The sequence below is a fragment of the Bufo bufo genome, chromosome 5, assembly GCF_905171765.1.
Source record: "Bufo bufo chromosome 5, aBufBuf1.1, whole genome shotgun sequence".
NCBI lineage: Eukaryota > Metazoa > Chordata > Amphibia > Anura > Bufonidae > Bufo > Bufo bufo.
The window spans coordinates 419,360,053-419,382,576 of NC_053393.1; the positions used below are offsets into that span (position 1 = coordinate 419,360,053).

General features: G+C 40.3%; 1 protein-coding gene across 2 annotated transcripts in view; it reads left to right on the forward strand.

Annotated features, from left to right (window-relative positions):
- The window catches only part of RBMS3 (RNA binding motif single stranded interacting protein 3), an 830,965-nt gene that overhangs the window by 764,104 nt on the left and 44,337 nt on the right, over nucleotides 1-22,524 (forward strand). For both annotated transcript variants that reach the window (XM_040433298.1, XM_040433299.1), the window contains exon 10: nucleotides 949-999. In XM_040433298.1, the coding sequence (XP_040289232.1) occupies nucleotides 949-999 (51 nt within the window). The remainder of the gene's footprint in view (nucleotides 1-948; nucleotides 1,000-22,524) is intronic.

Below are 22,524 nucleotides of genomic sequence, written 5' to 3' on the forward strand. Positions count from 1 at the left end.
TGGGACAACCCCTTTAAATAAAAACAGTAATATTCCAGAATAAGCAAACCTGTGATTTTTAGATTTCAGATGATACAGGTATTACTGTTTTAAAATACATTTTTATAAAGGATAGAGCAATGTTGCATCATCTTCGAATGTTGTTTAATATATTTGCCTCATCCTTAACCCTAACCCTTTTGTCTAGAATAGCTACTCCAGTTTTGACATGCCACCCTCTTACTGAAGTGAGAATTCAAGTTTTTTTGTGACTTGTTAAACAAGTCTTAGTGATAAATCTGGAGTGAAACCTATTAACAGAGCTTTCCCACTTTCCCACCCATATTTCAAAACTCGAGTGTGTGGTGCAAAATGTTGTGCAAATAATTTTAAAATGTCTCGAAAGGCCCCATTTCACAACATTTTGAAGCCAGAATTCTGGAGTGGAGGCATGATAAATCAAGGCCTATAGCTTTTTAACTCAGAATTAGAGAAACTGACCTCTCAATTGATATATTATGAAACGATTAAGCGTATAATTTTGGACCTGTAAAGATAAAATGGCGTCCAAAAGAAGACATTAGTTCCTAGTATATTTTATGTGAAAAGACCTCTCTATTTATTGAATGTGTCTCTTTGTGTCCTAAGTTAAAGAAAAAAAAAAACAGTAATAGAACAATTACCAGGAATTAGTAGGCTCGCCAGAGTGCAATGCATTTTATTTAATATTTTTAATGATGGTAAATTGATGGTAAAATTGCCTACAGTATATTTCCTGATTAATTTTTATGAAGGTATTACATTTATTTAAATATAGCAATGTAATTACAGAATTAAGAAGTAAACTTAGAGAAAAGCTAAGCATTGGCCTTGAAATAAGTTTTCACATTATTACACTGAATTCTTAAGTCATTATCAAATACTTATAAGGACATTACCCTTGCCCTAATGTTACTTTCTATCATCTAGGTACAAAGTACATCTTGGATGCCTCACCCACCATATGTTATGCAACCAACGGTAAGTAATCTTTAACACATAACTTTTACATTTGGGTGGTAATGATTAATGGTGCTGTCCATTTGCACTTCTGAGTATAATTTAATGATCACATTTCCATATGTTAACACAATTTGTTAGATTGTGTCATTTCAGCAAGTGGCATTTATCATGTAGAGAAAATTAATACAAGCCACTTATTAATGTATTGTTATTATCCATATTGATTCCTTTGCTGGCTGGGTCAATTTTTCCTTCTAATTGTACATTGCTTGTTTTCATGGTTACAACCACCCTGCAATCCAGGTGCAGAGGTCGTGCTCAGGTTTTAATCCATAATATAGTTAGGGTAATTTAGCATGGAGCTCTATAGCTCAGTGGTTAAAGTTTTTGCCTTTAATGTAGATGGCTGTGAGTTCAAATCCCCCAAAAAACATTTAAAAAATAGAGGCTGAATAAAAATTAAATTCTCAAGGTGTCCCCAACAGTAAAAAGTTTTATTTCATTGAAAAGAAAAAAATGGAGCAAAATGTAAAATATTATCAAATAACACCCGTATTAATCCACGCCAATATTTTTAACTTTAGCCAGGATTTTTTTTTGGGGAAAGGTGGCAACCCTAACAGCTAGTGATGGACGAACATCAGCCGGGACGATTCGCGAACGGGAGAGCGCGATCAAATGTTCGCAAACTGCTAGTCCAAGGCGGGCCCCATTCACTTTAATGGCAGGTCATATTTGCAGCCACCAAAAACTTACAAGAAGTGCACAAATCATCCCAAAACATGGACAGTGACATACCAGAGGGGGATCAATGGCAAAAATTCCCACAAAAAATGTGTATTTTAATCAGGGGCCATTTTTATGCATCTTAAAAGGAAACTCTCATAAATGTGCCATGCTGGAGCCTAGAAATTTTTTATTTTAGGCCACGGTAGTACAGGCCCCAAACATTAGGCACTTACCGGACAGAAAAACATCAAGTGATTATGTGGCTGGAGGTGCATTAGACGGTCATTGGATATCAATTTCACTGCAGGCCAGTACAAATACATATCAAATACATATGTTTAAAATAAATAAAAATATAAAATTAAATTAAAAACATGGCTAACGAAATCCCCCCTCTTGAATAAACGCCAAATGATAATTGGTTGCATTCGATAACACGTGGTCGTCACAGGTGTTGAATTCCTCCGAGACCCCAACAATTAGGTATTCACCGTACAGAAAAGATCAAGTGATTATGTGGCTCGAGGTATATTAGACAGTCAATTGATATAAATTTTACTGCAGGCCAGTGGACTACAGGCCCCAAAAAGTATTGATTCACCATAACGAAAAGAACAATTGATAATGTGGCTGGAGGTACATTTGCCGTTCACTGTATAACAATTTTACTGTTGGCCAGTTAGATTATTTCCACCCAAAAATTATGCATTCACCGTACATAAAAGATCAAGTGATTATGTGGCCGGAGGTATATTAGACGGTCAATGGATATCAATTTTACTGCAGGCCCGTGGACTAAAGGCCCTAAAAATTATTCATTCACCTTACAGAAAAGAACAATTGATAATGTGGCTGGAGGTACATTAGGCGGTCACCGTATAACAATTTTACTGCAGGCCAGTGTAGTACAGGCCCCAAACATTAGGCATTCACCGGACAGAAAAGAACAATTGATAATGTGGGTGGAGGTACATTAGGCGGTCACCGTATAACAATTTTACTGTTGGCCATTTAGATTACAGGCTCCAAAAATTATGCATTCACTGTACATAAAAGATCAAGTGATTATGTGGCCGGAGGTATATTAGACACTACACTGAGTTATTACCCAGCTTTTCCAGTGTCATATATTATCACTGACTTACTACATAATTATTACATAATATTCGCTATATTGCTATATATTATTTTTTTTATAATATTACAATTTTTTTTTGTGCCACTAATACATAGTGAAGAGCAGCAGGGGCAATTTTCGCATTCGCAATATTTTTTGAATATTTGGGCAAATATTCGTCATATATTCTTTTCTTGATTGCGAAAATCGGCAATGTAATATGCGCGTATTGCGAGCACAATATAGGCGTGGGTAACTGTTGCTACATTTTTCAAATTGCTAGACGTTTCCTGAGACGAGAAAATGGTTAGCATTGTTAGCATGGCAGATAGAATGCTCCAATATATTTTCTCGATTGCGCAAATCGGCAATTAATGATATTTTTGCGCAATACGTGCAACTTCACATTTTAGCAGGTCTGACTACATATTACTGATTGGTGCACTAATTATTGTCACACTACCTAACACCCAGCTACACTATATCACGATCTAACCTACACTGACTATCTCTCACTAACTATCTTTATTATATATACAGGGAGTGCAGAATTATTAGGCAAGTTGTATTTTTGAGGATTAATTTTATTATTGAACAACAACCATGTTCTCAATGAACCCAAAAAACTCATTAATATCAAAGCTGAATATTTTTGGAAGTCGTTTTTAGTTTGCTTTTAGTTTTAGCTATTTTAGGGGGATATCTGTGTTTGCAGGTGACTATTACTGTGCATAATTATTAGGCAACTTAACAAAAAACAAATATATACCCATTTCAATTATTTATTTTTACCAGTGAAACCAATATAACATCTCAACATTCACAAATATACATTTCTGACATTCAAAAACAAAACAAAAACAAATCAGTGACCAATATAGCCACCTTTCTTTGCAAGGACACTCAAAAGCCTGCCATCCATGGATTCTGTCAGTGTTTTGATCTGTTCACCATCAACATTGCGTGCAGCAGCAACCACAGCCTCCCAGACACTGTTCAGAGAGGTGTACTGTTTTCCCTCCTTGTAAATCTCACATTTGATGATGGACCACAGGTTCTCAATGGGGTTCAGATCAGGTGAACAAGGAGGCCATGTCATTAGATTTTCTTCTTTTATACCCTTTCTTGCCAGCCACGCTGTGGAGTACTTGGACGCGTGTGATGGAGCATTGTCCTGCATGAAAATCATGTTTTTCTTGAAGGATGCAGACTTCTTCCTGTACCACTGCTTGAAGAAGGTGTCTTCCAGAAACTGGCAGTAGGACTGGGAGTTGAGCTTGACTCCATCCTCAACCCGAAAAGGCCCCACAAGCTCATCTTTGATGATACCAGCCCAAACCAGTACTTCACCTCCACCTTGCTGGCGTCTGAGTCGGACTGGAGCTCTCTGCCCTTTACCAATCCAGCCACGGGCCCATCCATCGGGCCCATCAAGACTCACTCTCATTTCATCAGTCCATAAAACCTTAGAAAAATCAGTCTTGAGATATTTCTTGGCCCAGTCTTGAGTTTCAGCTTGTGTGTCTTGTTCAGTGGTGGTCGTCTTTCAGCCTTTCTTACCTTGGCCATGTCTCTGAGTATTGCACACCTTGTGCTTTTGGGCACTCCAGTGATGTTGCAGCTCTGAAATATGGCCAAACTGGTGGCAAGTGGCATCTTGGCAGCTGCACGCTTGACTTTTCTCAGTTCATGGGCAGTTATTTTGCGCCTTGGTTTTTCCACACGCTTCTTGCGACCCTGTTGACTATTTTGAATGAAACGCTTGATTGTTCGATGATCACGCTTCAGAAGCTTTGCAATTTTAAGAGTGCTGCATCCCTCTGCAAGATATCTCACTATTTTTGACTTTTCTGAGCCTGTCAAGTCCTTCTTTTGACCCATTTTGCCAAAGGAAAGGTTGCAGTTGCCTAATAATTATACACACCTAATATAGGGTGTTGATGTCATTAGACCACACCCCTTCTCATTACAGAGATGCACATCACCTAATATGCTTAATTGGTAGTAGGCTTTCGAGCCTATACAGCTTGGAGTAAGACAACATGCATAAAGAGGATGATGTGGTCAAAATACTCATTTGCCTAATAATTCTGCACGTAGTGTATAAGCTAACTAACTATCTAATGTAATTAAACAGTAAAGCACAGAGCACAGCAATGTCACTGCTGTCTCTCTCAGAACTCCATAAAACTACAGAAAATGGCTGCTTGGGAGGTTCTTATATAGTAAGGGGTAGGCAACTTTCCTATTGGTTGCTAGAGATGTTGCTAAGCTCAGACAAATACATTGCAGCCTTCTCATTGGCCCACAAGCAAGAAGGGAGGTTACTGATAAAAAAAAAAAATCTAGAATATTCGAGAATACAAATATTTATCACTATATTCTAAATATTCGCGAATTCTCGAAGTGGCGATATTCGCAATTAAAATTTGCGGTTCGAATATTCGTGCCCAACACTACTAAGGGTACCTTCACACTAGCGTTTTTCTTTTCTGGCATAGAGTTCCGTCCTAGGGGCTCTATCCCGGAATAGAACTGATCAGTTTCATCCTCATGCATTCTGAATGGAGAGCAATCCGTTCAGGATGCATCAGGATGTCTTTAGTTCAGTTTTTTTGACTGTTCAGGACGGAGATAATACCGCAGCATGCTGCGGTTTTATCTCCGGCCAAAAGAACTGAACACTTGCCTGAATGCATTTTTTTCCATAGGAATGTATTATTCAAAATACCGCAATGCCGGATCCGTCCTACACATGCGCAGACCGGTAAAAATGTATAAAAAATAGAAATGGATCCATTTGTCCGTATGACAAACGGACAGACCGATCCGTTCTTGCAATGCATTTGTGAGACGGATCCGCATCCGGATCAGTCTACAAGCGCTGTTCGTTTGCATGCAGATTGCCAGATCCGGCAGGAAGTTCCGGCGATGAAACTGCTTGCCGGATCACTCTGCCGCAAGTGTGAAAGTACCCTAATCCACGGCAAAAAGGACTTTACAACATATAACTGCACCGCACAAGGGCAAATAAGACATACTGTAGAAATATTTCCTTGTAATAAACCCTGTTAATGGATGTATCAACAGCACTTGCACCTCAATAACAAGAACAGTTTGCTAGAATGACAGAGCTGTATAATGGCAATTTGGATCCGCAGTCAGTGCAGCAAGGTGTAATAGGACTGATCCTATTACTCAGTCTGTAACCTCCCGTACTGAATCCTGTTCTACACAAATGTTGTGGAACGATTCCTCCCTATCCTTTCCCTGCACTTATAAATCATTTTTTCACCACAATCAAGTCTTTTCTATCACTGTCCCTAGCGCCTGCAGATGTCTCTCCCTGCACTAAGTACCCTGGTAAATGGCAGAATCTAAGATGGCTGCCGCTATTTATAAGGCTGTGACATCACAGGGCTGGCTGGCTGCTGATTGGCTGCATGCATGGCATTATAGCTGATCCCGCCTTCCCACGAAACGTGAGGAAATTCAGCTTCGGTGCAAATCGATTTTTTCCTGAGATTCGGATCGAATTCCACTTCGTCAGCTTCGATTCGCTCATCTCTATATATGACCCCAACTATAAAATGTTTGTCCAAATTGTCCAGATTGCATGACGTAAAATACCTGATTTCTATCTTTAGTGAAGTATTCTGAAATTTAGGACCTATTATTAAAATGATGGATACAATTATTACACTTTCTATTAGCCTTTCATTGCATTTTTTGGAGCAGATCCTACATTTACTGTCTGCTTTATTTTTTATTCAGTCATTGCATTTTGCTAATGGATTTTTGCATCCTGTACATGAATGCCAAAAATACCTCCCTGTTAAAGTATTTGCATGTGAGAAAGGCTGTACTATGGCATACTTTATTAGAACCATAAGCATACCATGTGCCACCATGAGTACCTCCCTTTATTCTCCCTAGAGTGCCATGTGGTGTTCATAAGCAATCTGTAGAAGAAAACTCCTATGAGGTCTGTTCTTCTGATTATCTCATTATATAGGGTTTGTCACCAGGAAATTTAGTGTTAAACCAGGGACAATGCTTTTTAGGGTTAAGTCAGATGAATGCAACAATGTCTTTCACTTAGTGATACATTTATTCATTCTGGAGAAAAAATACTTTTAATCAAGCAAATGAACAGTTAAGTCCACCGAGGGTGGGTCCAAACCACTCCATGCATTCTTGCTCCTCCTGCTTCCTCTACCAGTCTCTCCTCTCTTTTTGATTGTGTTTTGATGATAAGAGCAAGACTTCAGGTTCGGATTCTCTTTAAAGAGAGACTCCTAACTGAACTACAGCTACATTTCAAAGGAAGGTTTAGACTACTTTCACATTAGCGTTTTTCTTTTCCGGCATAGAGTTCCGTCATAGGGTCTCTATACCGGAAAATAACTGATCAGGTATATCCCCATGCATTCTGAATGGAGAGTAATCTGTTCAGGATGCATCAGGATGCCTTCAGTTCCGTCCTTTTGACTGATCAGGCAAAAGAGAAAACCGTAGCATGCTACGGTTTTTTCTCCGGCGAAAAAAACTGAAAACTTGCATGAATGCTGGATCCGGCATTTTTTTCCCATAGGAATGTATTAGTGCCGGATCCGGCATTCAAAATACCGGAATGCCGGATCCGTCCTTCCGGTCTGCACATGCGCAGACCTTTAAAAATTAGAAGAAAAAAATACCGGATCTGTTTTGCCTGATGACACCAGAAAAACGGATCCGGTATTGCAATGCATTTTTCTGACTGATCAGGCATTTTTCAGACTGATCAGGATCCTGATCAGTCTGAAAAAGGCCTGATCAGTCATAAAAAATTACATCCGTTTGCATACAGTTTGCCTGATCAGGCAGGCAGTTCAGGCAACGGAACTGCCTGCCGGAATCAAACAACGCAAGTGTGAAAGTACCCTTATAATATGATTTTATTAAATATAATAAGTAGGATATATATATAGCGATATAATGTCCTTCTTTTGCACTTATCTAAATAAAAAAGATAAAGAACATAATACAAAATTACATCAGCACTTCATCTAGAGTCCTGACTACATCCAGAATGAAGGTACATACATCACAGATGGAGTTATCATCTGACAGTGACATCAGCTGGGAAGCTCTTGATTGGGAAAACACTCATTAGGTCCCTACACGAGGCATCCCCCTGTAGGATGAGCTTCTGACTTCTTTCCTAAAGGGTTACAGCTTTATACCAATTAAACAAAAAGGTCCATTCCCTAGTGCAGGGATGCTCAACCTGCGACCCTCCAGCAGTTGCAAAACTCCCAGCTCTAATAGCTGTAGGCTGTGCCAGCATGCTGGGAATTGTAGTTTTGCAACAGCTGGAGGGCCACAAGTTGAGCATCTCTGCCCTAGTGGAACGCAACCAACGCATGCGCTACATAATTGTCACTGTGTACGTGTTGTTCATCTGCTCTCACTATAGACCTTGGAGAGGCCAGTTCCCAGGTCTGCAGTGAGTCAGAATCACAAAACAACTTTGAGAAAATATGTAGACAAAGCCTTACTCACTTGTAGCTGCATTCACAGGTCTTAAAATTACATTTAAATGAACAGATACAAAATGGAATTCAAATGATCAGAATTGGCCCTGTGAAAGAAGAAGGAGAAGGGTCATTATAGTCAGCTGAGCTAAGTGACAGACTTCCTTTTAGGTTGCGTTCATGCTACACTAGTTTGCTTTACAGTACATTTTAGTTAAAATAGCTGATCGACCAGTCATTACATCTTATTTACTTCTTTGGAGCATGAATCTACAGTAGTCAAAAGACATATGGCAAAAACAACTGATGCTTCATATTGGAAGGCAGTAAAATTTGACAGTACAATGCTGATCTGGCTATAAGAATGTGCTCTCATAGTGTTTAATACTGGTTGAAAAGGGAAAGGCTTTGTTGCCACCGAGCTGCCAATCTATTGCAACTGCTTTACTTAGCAAAGTTGTCCAAGGAATATACAGTTTTTATCAAAAGGTAGCGAATATTTGAAAAATAATGAAGTTAAAAAATACTTGCCCCTTTTATTCCCCACTGCTCCAGCGCCAATGCTCTAGTGTGCTTATATATGGTCCCAACTGATGTCTGTATTCTTCCATGTAGCTGATCATATGCTGTGTAAGCATGACTGCTGCGGTCAATCAATGTCCGCAGCAAGTTAGTGCCATACATACAAATTAAGATGATTGATTCAGCTCGTAACAAACTGGGTTTGTTATGAACTTTGCAAAATTTTATCTGCCACAAGAAACCCAAAGCTCAGGTTCTCTTGAGATGAATCCAGTAAAACAACACACATTGCATGACCCTGAAAGTAAGTGTGTGTGTGTGTGTGTGTGTGTGTGTGGTGTGTCGTGTCGGGTTGGGTGGGGATGGGCGTGGTGGCTTGCCATCATTGGCTCACAGTCCAACAGACAGCCTGGATGAGCCAATCAGTGTTGAATCATGGAGGAAGATGCCCTTGCAGAATGATCAAAATATTATTCTTTGTTGGAATGTGAGTGGATAGGTACAGTACAGACCAAAAGTTTGGACACACCTTCTCATTCAAAGAGTTTTCTTTATTTTCGTGACTATGAAAATTGTAGATTCACACTGAAGGCATCAAAACTATGAATAAACACATGTGGAATTATATACATAACAAACAAGTGTGAAACAACTGAAAATATGTCATATTCTAGGTTCTTCAAAGTAGCCACCTTTTGCTTTGTTTACTGCTTTGCACACTCTTGGCATTCTCTTGATGAGCTTCAAGAGGTAGTCCCCTGAAATGGTTTTCACTTCACAGGTGTGCCCTGTCAGGTTAAATAAGTGGAATTTCTTGCCTTATAAATGGGGTTGGGACCATCAGTGGCGTTGAGGAGAAGTCAGGTGGATACACAGCTGATAGTCCTACTGAATAGACTGTTAGAATTTGTATTATGGCAAGAAAAAAGCTAAGTAAAGAAAAACGAGTGGCCATCATTACTTTAAAAAATGAAGGTCAGTCAGTCAGCCAAAAAATTGGGAAAACTTTGAAAGTAAGGGCTATTTGACCATGAAGGAGAGTGATGGGGTGCTGCGTCAGATGACCTGGCCTCCACAGTCACCGGACCTGAACCCAATCGAGATGGTTTGGGGTGAGCTGGACCGCAAAGTGAAGGCAAAAGGGCCAACAAGTGCTAACCATCTCTGGGAACTCCTTCAAGACTGTTGGAAGACCATTTGAGGGGACTACCTCTTGAAGCTCATCAAGAGAATGCCAAGAGTGGGCAAAGCAGTAATCAAAGCAAAAGGTGGCTACTTTGAAGAACCTAGAATATGACATATTTTCAGTTGTTTCACACTTGTTTGTTATGTATATAATTCCACATGTGTTAATTCATAGTTTTGATGCCTTCATAGTCATGAGAATAAAGAAAATTCTTTGAATGGGAAGGTGTGTCCAAACTTTTGGTCTGTACTGTATATGCAGTGTCTGACAGAAAACGATCTTAGGGACAGTGTATCGTCACAATCAAGCTTCTATTCTAGTTTCAGGGACAGTGAAAGGAAAGGCTAGAAAGAAGAATAATTGTGTAGAATAGGGAAAGCCAGGGAAAGCTTGGAGACAGAGAAGGGAAAGGCTAGAAAGAAGAATCATTGGGTAGAATAGGGAAAGGCAGGGGAAGCTTTCAACCAGGGTGTGAGAAGCTGAGGATGGGTGTGTCTGGCAGTGCCTTCTAGCTGCAGTTACTGCCTTATAACACAGTTGCAGCTGCTACAGAACCTCAAAAGCAGCTACCTGAAAGAACCTTTCTTATTTTTTTTTTTAACCCAATTTGAATAGAAATACAGTTTTTATTTTCCTCTGGTGTTGGTGGAATAAGCTCATTAAAAATGTAGAATGCATGTTTTACCATCCATTCTAAATGAAACACTTGAACTAATAGTCTGCGAAGCATCATCTTTAGACAGTTCAATTTATTTATTTTTCTTTGGAAAAATAGCAATATACCTGTGTTTTACAATATAGAGGGTAGTGTTTTAAATCTTTGAGTGAAAATACATGAAATACTAGTCCGAAATCTGTGACAAGGCATTTCCAGACAGAAGCCAGAATGTGGGTAGTAGTAGCACCAGCAATCCAGCCAGAAGTAGTAGTAGTAGAATCCAGTTTTCCCTGGCTTTGGTAAGGCTCTACATTAATATTGAGAAGAAAGAGGATGAGATTGTGGATTGGATATTTCACTTCTACTCTCAGTCACAGCAAGATGACATGGAGGTGACTTTTGAGTCTGACACTGTGCTATGGGGCTAAGGGTCACAGCATTCCTCCTGCTCCTCCCCCTTACAGCCCCAGAAAAGGCATTTCAGTGGAGTCTTCTCTGTCTTCACTGCCCCTTCCTAGTGGGACACCTTTAATTTTCCTAAAAAGTGACAAGAAAACCCCACCACACTCTACAGCAGATAGTCAAGAGATTTTCCCTGTTGATGACTTGTTTGAGAGCAGTCAGCTTCTGGATTGCCCTGAGGTGGAGGTTCAGGAGGAGGCTGGGGACCCCATGCATAGCTGTGTTGGTGGGGTAAATGCAGAGCAGAGAATGGGGAGGTGGGCCAAGCTGCACATCATGATATCTCGCACTCAGCACAGTCACAGGTGTTGAGAAGGAGGAGGTAACATCAGAGGAGGAGGGTGGTGGCAGTGGCAGCAATAAAGAGCAGAGGCTACATACCTCCCAAAGAATATCCAGAGCCATATCTACTTTGGTATCTAGTGATGGAACTGACACTGTGGGTGCATTAGGCCCAAAATATGCCAAGCAAGCTGGGCTGCCTCTAGCTCTGCGGGAGTATCTCCTATCTCACAGTTTTTCTCCACTGCTAGAAGACAGTGTAGTGCCCTAGAGCAGGGAGTACTTTGACATCTGAACATTTGTGGACATTTGCCTATATCCCCTATCCAAAGTTAAAACTTCTTACTTTATTTCTCTTGAAAGGGTTAACTTATTCTGTTTAATACTGTAATACTGCATTTTATATGTTGTGATATATATATCCGGTTCATTATCACTATATTTACATGGCTCTGTGGAAAAGGTTAATGAATACTGAGAGACTGTTAGGGCTTTGATTGAGAAGCTGGTAATTTTCCACAGCTGCCATAGGATTTAAAGAAGATCATGTTTTGGAGGGTAAAAACCAAGACTTGTTTACCACCATTTTTTGGATGAAAAAACTCAGGCTTGTTTACCACCAAAAATCAGACAGCCAGACCTTTTAAATGTCTGGTTTTAGCTATGTTGTTATGTCTGGAAACTTGTTTTTGTCTTTAAAATCTGCTGTGTCATTGCTATTGAGTATCATTGAAGCTCTAATTTAAGTCTATACCAGACAGAAGCTGAGACAATGTATCTGTTTGTGCTGAGTTTATCCACTCCACCCCTTCCACTAGAACGTTCTAGTCTAGAAAAAACTGTATAAAAGGAGAGCAGTCAGAGCCCCTAGTGTGCTACAGTTATGGAACAGTGCTTGGAAGAGGAGACCCTGCCACACTACTGAGTGACCAGAAGAAGATGCTTAGATGGGGATATGCTGCCGCAGACCCTGGATCACCAGCCTTGGACCAGGGTACCAGCCTTCTGAAGAGAAAGAGGGACAGCTAGCTTAGGCCTTTACTCAGCATCAAACCCTTCTTCTGCCAGGGAGGAGACTAGAGAAGCCAGCCCAATGCCTCGCCTGTATTGTTTTATACCTGAATTCCTCCAGTAAAGAAGCACCCTGGTTTACTGCAGACCCTGACTCTAAGGGATTTATTTCCTATTGGGGTGCACCACGCCTTACCATCCCTTCTGGAGAGCATCAACACCTGGTGACACCTCAACGGTGTCTGGGGGACCCAGCGTAGTGTTGGGGCCACCCCAAACCTGGCCACTGCAACAGAAGCATTGCCCTTTGCAAGAATAAAATAAGTCATGAGCAGACAAACGCAAACATAGGCACCACATTTTAATAAACCACATGAAGTGGCATTACCTCATCCTTTGGGGAAATAGAGGTGGCCACCAGCTACCGGAACAAGAGTTTCCCCCTTCTCCCATTCTCTCTTGCGGTAGACAGGCTGCATCCACAGGAAATAGAGTATCTTTCACATTGTTGTCCTCACTGCATGGCACATATCATTAACCTAGTCATGCATTGCTTTTTTAGTACATTAGAATGCAGAAGGTGCTGCAATGTCCAGGAGACTGTTCTCGCATTTCAGCCATTCTTACATATCGAGGAACGCTCTCCTGGATTTGCTGCAACAGAGCGGTCTGTCTCCACATTGTTCAATCTATGACATTCCAAATTGCTGGAATTCAACATTGCACATGTTAGAGCATCTGTACGAGCAGTGGAAAGTTGTGAATGAATTTGATTTTGTCATACACCAGATTGCCTCTGCAGGGAGCATGTGTTGTTTCGACGTCAGGCAGTGGCAGCTCATCCAAGACATCTGTCGGGTACTGAAGCAGTGACAACTGCAGCATGAACTATCTCATCACCCTTATATTTATCTAAGAACAGAGGCTAACGCTCATGCAGCAGGGGATGATGGCGGAAGAAGAACAGCTACTGTAATGCATCTTGCTGTCCACCCTGTAGCTCTTGAGGACCCATAAGGAAAAACTCCCATGGAGAAGAAGGAGTAGGAGGAGTTGGAAGTGGAGGAGCAAGAGGATAATGATGACTATGGCACTGCGACTACACCCAATTGTCTCAGTGGACCTTGGACATGCTGGCAAGAATGGCGAGCTATAGGCTCGCTTGCTTATGCAGTGACAGGTGTATCATTAACATTAAGCATTCTGATGATTAATGGATAGCCATTCTTTTAGATGCTATCAAAGCAAAATTGGGTAATGTTCCCCTCCCTGTGAAAGGGAGACCAAATGACATTAAAACTATATATCAATCTGCTCAGCTTCTCCTCCTCACATGGTTCTTTAAGATTGCAGTGCATTTCCGGGTGATAGGTCCTCTTTAAAAGAAATGTGTCATTAGAAAAAGACCTGCTGTTTAAATCAATTTTTTATGTTTAACATATTTTTAAGTCCTTTTTGATGATGTTATTTTTAATTTTCCATGTTACTTTTTATATTTAAACAAAAAACAAAAATACTGCATTTTTTGCACTGGCCACTATGTCTGTACAAGCCACTTCTTGGCTTGTACAGATTACTTTATTGCAGTTTACTCATTCTAATCCTGTCTGTAATGATACCACCTCTGTGTATAGATAAGATAGGATCCACCATTCACAATAGGTGATTGCCAAATCTTATCTATTCTTCCCTTGCACAATGACCTCTGCACAGGTCACAGAGCATGTCTAGAAAACTCTCCCATGTAAGTCAATAGGGTCAACTCCTGTCCATTGTGTCTATGGCCCATGGGCCTGCCAAAAAGCATTTTTTTTACTGCTGTGTAAATGCTGTTAAGAACAGCTCAGGCAAGATGGCCGCCCCCATAATAATGTTCAGGAAATAAAAAAAATAAAAAAAAACAGATAAGAAAAAAACATAACAAAGACTAAATAAATATGGTATCGTTGTAATCGTACTGACCTGCAGGATAAAGGTAACAGGTCAGTTTTACTGCACAGGGATTACCGTAAAAACAAAGCCCATAAAACTGTGGCAGAATTGTGTATTTATTTTCCCAATTCCACCCCATTTTAAATTGTTTTCCAGCTTCCTATTACATTGCTCTGAATATTAAATGGTGCCATTAGAAAGTACAACTTGTCCCACAAAAAACAGCCCTTACACGGCTATGTGAATTGGAACCTATTGATCTGGCAATGCAGTAAGCAAAATACAAAAATGCAAAAAATGAAAAATTGTCCAGGGCTGAAAGGGTTAAATTGAACATTCACATATGGGGGAAAAAAAGACATATTTAGAGATATAAAAAGGGCAAATCTTAGCTTTGACTACTAAATTGTATCAAATACGTCAGGCAAAAGAATTGAAAGCAATACAATGACTTGTACAGTAATTTTCACTTAATATCACATATTAAAGAGTAATAATAATACCCTATAATCATCTTTAAATTAGCTATTTTACTTTTAGCATACTTTCAAAATTATGACCTGACGTACATAATTGATATCTAATGCCAAGAAAATGGCAACTCCCTGCAGACTTTCCTAGCTTACATTGGAAAATACTTTTCACTATATATGACAATAATGTAATGAGGAGAAGAATGGATTTTCTATTATAATGAAATCATATAATACAATCATAAAATGTGTAATATTATTTCTATTATAAATGTGCCACCAACAAAAAGTAGCATTTCATTAGGCTACTTTCACACTGTCGTTTTGGTTTCCGTTTGTGAGATCCGTTCAGGGCTCTCACAAGCGGTCCAAAACGGATCAGGTTTGCCCTTAATGAATTCTAAATGGAAAAGGATCCGCTCAGAATGCATCAGTTTGCCTCAGTTCCGTCTCCATTCCGCCCTGGAGGCGGACACCAAAATGCTGCTTGCAGCGTTTTGGTGTCCGTCTGACCAAACTAAGCCAAACGGATCCATCCCGACACACAATGTAAGTCAATGGGGACGGATCCGTTTTAACTGACACAATATGGCACAATAGAAAACGTATCCGTCCCTCATTGACTTTCATCGGTGTTCAAGACGGATCCGTTTTGGCTATGTTAAGGATAATGCAAACGAATCCATTCTGAACGGATGCATGCGGTTGTTTTATCTGAACGTATGCGTTTGTGCAGACCCATGACGGATCCGCCCCAAACGCGAGTGTGAAAGTAGCCTCATATGGAAGCTACTTAACTACATACAGTAAGTGCATTAAAATATTGGGACTAAGGTCTGTTGGTATTGCAGCTTAGTTGCATTTAAAAGAAGGTGTCTGAGGATGACAACCCCTGTCCTTATGTCCTATTACAGGTGAGAAAAGCCAGGGGCACAGTGATTAGCTGATCACCACTCTGCCCTTATTATAAAAAAAATATGTTTTTTAAACAGCCCCTTTAAATCACATACAAACAATGGACACAAATGGCACTGGTGGCAAAAGAGCTACTTTTTCCCCCTAATCCTGGACAACCCCTTTAAATTGTATCTATGTGAATATGGAATGTTCATTGCAATTCATCCTAACAATGAACTGCTTCTATGCATCATGCTTTTAATTGCTTCACTTAATTTATTTAGCCATGCTTTATGTTTTATTTAGTTAGTTTTTTTTTATGTACATAAAAAATTGTATCTAATTAATTCCTCCACCCCTTGGTTGTGTAATATTGATTAGCTCTGTAACTTATCCATGCCTCAGAAAGTGAGTAGCAATTTCATTAGTTATAACAAATATTAACTTTTTTTTTTTTTGTGGTACAGTGCATTATTTTACTTTTCTATTTGCCATAGATGTAGTGTATGACTTTGGGTCCCTTTACACAGGGCGAAGATCTAACAGATTGTCGGGAAGGAAAAGTTCCTTTCTGACAATCTGTTGAAACTAGCGGAGGAGGCCATTGCATTTACATGCAGCGATCTCCTCCAGCTCCTCCAGAGTATGGGGAGGAGAAATGGCTAATGCCATCGCTCTTCCTATACTGCCTTGTTGTGTTGTGTGTGTCTAACACAACTCCTACTGTAGTTCTATGTAAAGAACCATTCTGTTCTACTTATCCATGTTCCATCCTCTAGTTCAAACACATGTTCTCACTAGTTAGCCATAGACTGGGGGCCATCTTTCACAACTAACACCAATCCAAAGTGTCCCACCATAGATATCAGTAATAGGAACTAGTGTTGAGCAAATTGAAGTTAACGAAGTGGACTTCAATTTGACTTTCAGGAAAAATTACATTCACTGCAAAGCCGAATTTTCTCGTGCTTTGTGGTAACGAAACAATTTTCCCTGAAATGGCGGGGTAAAAAAAAAAATCTTAATTACCTCATCCATTTCAGCTATGAACGTGGCATCTGAGGGGTTTATTGACGAGGGGAGAGTCGCAATCGTCATTCCCTTTCATTGAATCCGCTACTTACCAAAAAAAGTAATTCGTAACAAAGCACATTTTTTTTTTTGTAAGATTTGTCGAAGCAGCCAAATTGAATTTTGAAGACCTTTGCTCATCTCTAATAGGGACCATAAACCCTCAAACAATATAACACATCAATAGAGCTTATTATAGTCCTAATATAGAGCAATAATTACCTGCAAGTTGTGAGTACTACCACATAATCGCCATTAATACATATAAATATAATACACAAAAAGCCGTCCCATTAAAAACACTAGAGATGAGCGAAGTTTTGAAAAATTTGATTCAGCAGCTTTGTCGAAGTTCCCCAAGAAATTTTAATTGTTACAAATTAATTTGTCATGAATAGCTATAAATCAGGTATACCCAAGCAACTCTGCCTTAGGGTATGGCCACACGGAGCTGCCTTTCATTTAATAACAAAGACCACACTGTATAGTCGGTCTTCATTGTTAATGGCACAGCACCTTTAATACACCTTTTGGCCGAATGCACACGGCCGTGTTCCGCGGCCGAGAACGGTCCGTGGTATGCCGGGCTGAATTCCTGTTCAGAGCAGGAGCGCACAGCCTCATTGGTTGCTATGACTGCGTGCGCTTCATGCCACCGCTGCACTACAGTAATACGCTCGTATGATCTATACGAGTGTATTACTGTACAGCAGCGGCGGCATGAGGCGCACGGCGTCATAGCAACCAATGACGCCGTGCGCTCCTGCTCTGAACAGGAATCCAGCCCGGCATACCACGGACCGCTCTCGGCCGTGGAACACGCCTGGTGCATTTGGCCTTAAACAGGGGCTGTTGCTGGAATGGAGTTTGGCTGATTAGGTGGGGGTACAATATGTTGGTATACCCATTTCTCCAACCGCAGTGCTCTCCTGCCCTACAGGTGCGAGCCCTTCCTCTGCCATCTGCTTTTCCTCCTTTTCCACATCATGCCAATCTAAGGTATAGGAATGTTTTGAGACTGAATTTGTAAACCAATAGCATTGGTGGTAAGGGGAGAGTGAAGATACGCCCCTGCCTAGCTAGCCTTACAACATAAGGAAAAAATATGAAGACCAAAGAAAGTAGTTTATGGTCAGTGCTGGTAGAAAAATATTTTAAAAATGCAAACAATGTTGGAAAAAACTAATGTATTCCGCACATCCTGTCAAATAAAGGTAATGCGCAGCTGCACATCATGGCTGAAATTACAAAAGTAAAAGCAAACACCAACAGCACATCCAAAGTCGATTCGCTCATCCCTAATGTTAACATATAATTTTTTTTTTCCTGTACTCTGCAGAATGGAAAAGTATAGTGTACTGTTTTTGTATTCTTTTTTTTTGTGTGTTAGGCCTCATGCACACGACCGTTGTTCTGGTCCGCATCCGAGCCGCAGTTTTTGCGGCTCTGATGCGGACCCATTCTCTTCAATGGGGTCGAAAAAGATGCGGACAGCACCCCGTGTGCTGTCCGCATCCGTTGCTCCGTTCCATGGCCCAGCAAAAAAAATATAAGTTTTGCAGACAAGAATAGGCATTTCTACAGTGGGCTGCCTATTCCGTTCCGCAAGCCACCGGTGTGCTTTGCGGATCCGCAATTTGCAGACCGCAAAAAACTGAACGGTCGTGTGAATGAGGCCATAAACGCATACGTTTTTTTTTCATTCTTTGAACTTTGTCCAGCTTTCTGATAACTTCTTTAATAGGCAGATGTCCATTACTGAACCACATATTTAATAAGTAGCAAGGATCCTTACTTCCTTCACAGCGTAATTATTTTAATTTTTGTGCTTTCTTCCTAGTTCATTTGCAATTCAGCCTGATAAAGGAGCTGCTAAGTTGTATGATTTTAACCTAGTTATTAAATATTTCTTATGTAATATTCACATATTTTTTTTTTTTAATAGGACTGTAGAAATCCATTTTTTGATTCCTACAATACCACATAAACCGTTGAACAGTGCAGTAAAAAAAAAAAAAGTATTCTTTTAAATATAATAATTATATATTTTTATTTTACAGCATTTCAATTATGCCCGTAGCCTAAATTTTTTACATTTATAATGCTTTCTGTGGGTGGCAGCATTTAAATATTATTTTTTTCTGGTAGTGGGTGGTCGGCAATGTTTCACTTAAATGAGCAACACTTTTTGCCTCCTCTTCCATTTTTCCCAAAGTAAGTAAATGGCTGTATCAAGCAGCTTCCCGCTGTTCAGTAGATGACTGCTAACTCCATGGGTTTGATTAATGGAGAAGGTAATGAAATGCAAATCGTCCACAATACTGCAGAGTGCCTACATGCATTTTAATTAGTCCTAACATTGTATTGTCTTTGTAAATACTGAATTAAAGCAGCAACGATATATAAAATATATGGATTACAATAAAATTAAGCGCAGCTATGGAAGGACACTGTCATTAAAATCTTAGCGTGCTTCATTTAAACTCATCAGCCCCAAAGGGTCCATCTACTTTTCATTAACAAACTACTAATTTGTCAACACAAGTACACGTTGTATGCCATAATGTACAGGGCACAGGACAAAACCTTACCTAGAGAATTAGTGGCACATTTATTAAGACCGGAGTTTTAGACAATGTACCTTGTTCAACGATGTACCCCTTGTCTACTGTTGTCTACTGTTTACACTTCTACTGATTCTCCAGTCTTTGACCCTGTCTTGTTGTATTTTCCTGATTCTGATAGGTTTGCTATCTGTGAGCTTGCGCCTGTTTTTTGCAGCTCACAATTTTTACCCCCAAGAATTAACGAGAGTCCCTGGCTTTGTTGAACAACTAGGGGTGGCCTCATCTCTACTAACCAGAGTGGTGAAGGAAGTGAGGATGTGTCTCTGGTTGCCATGCAGGCTGGCTGCATGTACTCTTGCATTTTGGCTGCGGGCTGTTAACCGTGTATGCTGGTTTCTTGCGTGGTGCGTGCTGGCTGCAGTTTTCTAGTAGGTGAACCATGTCCTGTGGCTTGTATACTCTCTGTGTTTATGTAGGGTTAATGTTTCCTTGATCTGTGTCTAAATATCAGGTGGTCAGGTTGTGAGTTTGTTCAATGTCTCCATGTCTTTGTCTGTCTGAGAGTTTCTACTATGTTACTTTGTCTCAGTATATGTCCATCTGTGATTGCCGTGCACCCAGTTCCGCATAGGGTCCAGGCATGTTACCATGTCTTGTCTGTGAGCACCATGCACTAAGTTCCGCATGAGGTCCAGGTATGTTAGCATGACTCGTCTGTGATCACCATGCACCCAGTTCCCTATGGGGTCCAGGCATGCTACTATGTCTTCATGTTTTGTATGTTCTTCTGTGACTGCCATGCACCTAGTTAAGCATGGGGTGCAGGCATGTTTCTATGTTGTCTGCATGTACTGGTCTGCTTGTGTACGCCATGCTAACTGTATGTCTGTATGTCTCTGAGTTTGTCCTGTCTGTCAGTGAGCACCAAGCTCCTTGTATCGAGTTCTGGTGACTTGGCTGTGTCCCTATTACTTGATCTGTGTCTGAACAGTGTCCTTTTGTTGCATGTTTGTTTGGGTTCCTGTTTGCTTGCCTGCGTTCCTGGTTTTGTTACTAGCTTGGACTACTGGTGTTATGCACCAGCATCTGTTTTCTTGCAGATTTCTACCAAGTGTACCATCCCAGGAGGTAGCGATCTGGTCGCTCCCCTGCGGTGAAGAACAGATCCCTATATAAGGGTTAAAGGGTGAAAACCAGGGAAGCACTGAAATAATGCCCTATGGGTTTGGCCCTAATTCACTTGGTCAGTGGTTTTACATCTGTCACTGTTTCCTAGCTGTTTTTCCAGGATTATTCCGGTTGTTTGGGTGTGGTCTTTGGTTTAATAAAGCATTCCTTTCGACATTCTCTGGATCTGTTTGCTTGTTTTCTGTATTTGTTATATGTTCAGGGACTAGCCCGACCCTGGAGAATGAAAGAGGTCACAGATTTAGAATTTGCTGACAGCAGTCTTGTCTCTGAATAATCACCTCCTTGATGTTTTTACATTTTTTTTCTTTTTTATTAAAACTGGAATTAAAACAGATTTTAAGTTAGATTATATGTAATGGACGAAATAGTGCAAATTGTCACAACAGAATGAATATTTGTAGAAAAGCGTGGAAGACTCCCCAGATACAGAAGGTTATCTATATGGAAGAAGATTAGCTGGTCAGATGAGACTCAAATTAAACTTTTTTTTTAAGTCATAAGAACTGCTATATGTGGTGCAAATCCAACAATTACTATCACCTCAAGAACATCATTTCCACAGTGAAACAAGGGGACTGTAGCATCATGATATGGGGATACTTTTCATTGGCAGGAACTGAAAATCTGGGAAGGATGGAAGGAAAGATGGATGGCTGTAAAAACAAAACAGTTTCTGAGGAAAACCCTTTTTCAGTCTGCCAAAGATTTAAGACTGGGATGGAGATTCACCTTCCAGCAAAACAATAACTCTAAACATTTTGGTATAGCTACCCTGGAGCGGTTTGCCCATCTCACATATTTGTGGCATATCGCAAGGATATACCACCAATTTCAGATAGGTGCAGGTCCCATCTCTGGGACCTGCACCTATCTCCAGAATGGGACTACCAAATTGAACAAAGGACCACTGCGTAAATGTGACCACCCTCCATTCACTTCTATAAGAGTGACAAAAATACCCGAGCACCTGCTCAACTATTTCCAGAGCAACCATAGAGGTGAATGGAGAGGTGGTGACTCCTGCCCGCTGCACTCTTGATTCACTTCTAAGGGAGCTTCGTAAATAGCCAAGCGCATATCCTTTTCTTTGGGGGCCCCAAACCTATTTGACATTGGTGGCATAGCCTAGCGATATGCCACCAATGTGTGAGATGGGCCAACCCCCTCTTGGAATGACCTAGTCAAAGCACAGACCTCAATCCAATTAATAATCTATGGCACAGATTAAAAACTTCTATACACCAATGCAACCTAAAGTTGTTGGAGCAGTTTTGTCTGGAAGAATGGGCAAAAATCCCAGTGACTAGATGTGCTAAAGTAATAAAGATGCTCTCCTAAAAGACTTGTATCTGTAATTGCAGCAAAAGAGGCTCCACAAAGTATTTAGGATCTGAATATTTACACACATTAAATGTCTCTTATTTTTGTCTTAATTAGGGCTTATGCACACAAACGTATTTTCTTTCCTTGTGCATTCAGGTTTTTTTGTGGACTGTATGCAGAACCATTCATTTCAATGGGTCTGCCACAAAACGGAAGTTACTCCGTGTGCATTCCGTTTCCGTATGTCCATATATCCGTTCCGCAAAACAAAAGAACATTGTCATATTATTGTCTGCATTACGGACAAGGATAGAACTGTTCTATTAGGGGCCAGCAGTTCCGTTCTGCAAAATACGGAATGCACACGGACATCATCCTTTTTTTTTTGCGGACCTCAAAATACATAGGATCGTGTGAATGAGCCCTTATTGTTATGTCAAGCTGTGTAGGCATGTTGTGTAAATGAAATGTTACAACACCCCCCTCCCCCATAAAAAAAAAACTAAAACTTAACAGGTGTAATCAAGTAGTTCCATTTAAAAAGAAAACAAACATGGTTGTTTCATTAGATTTTCAGGACACACACACTCATTAACTCTTATGGTT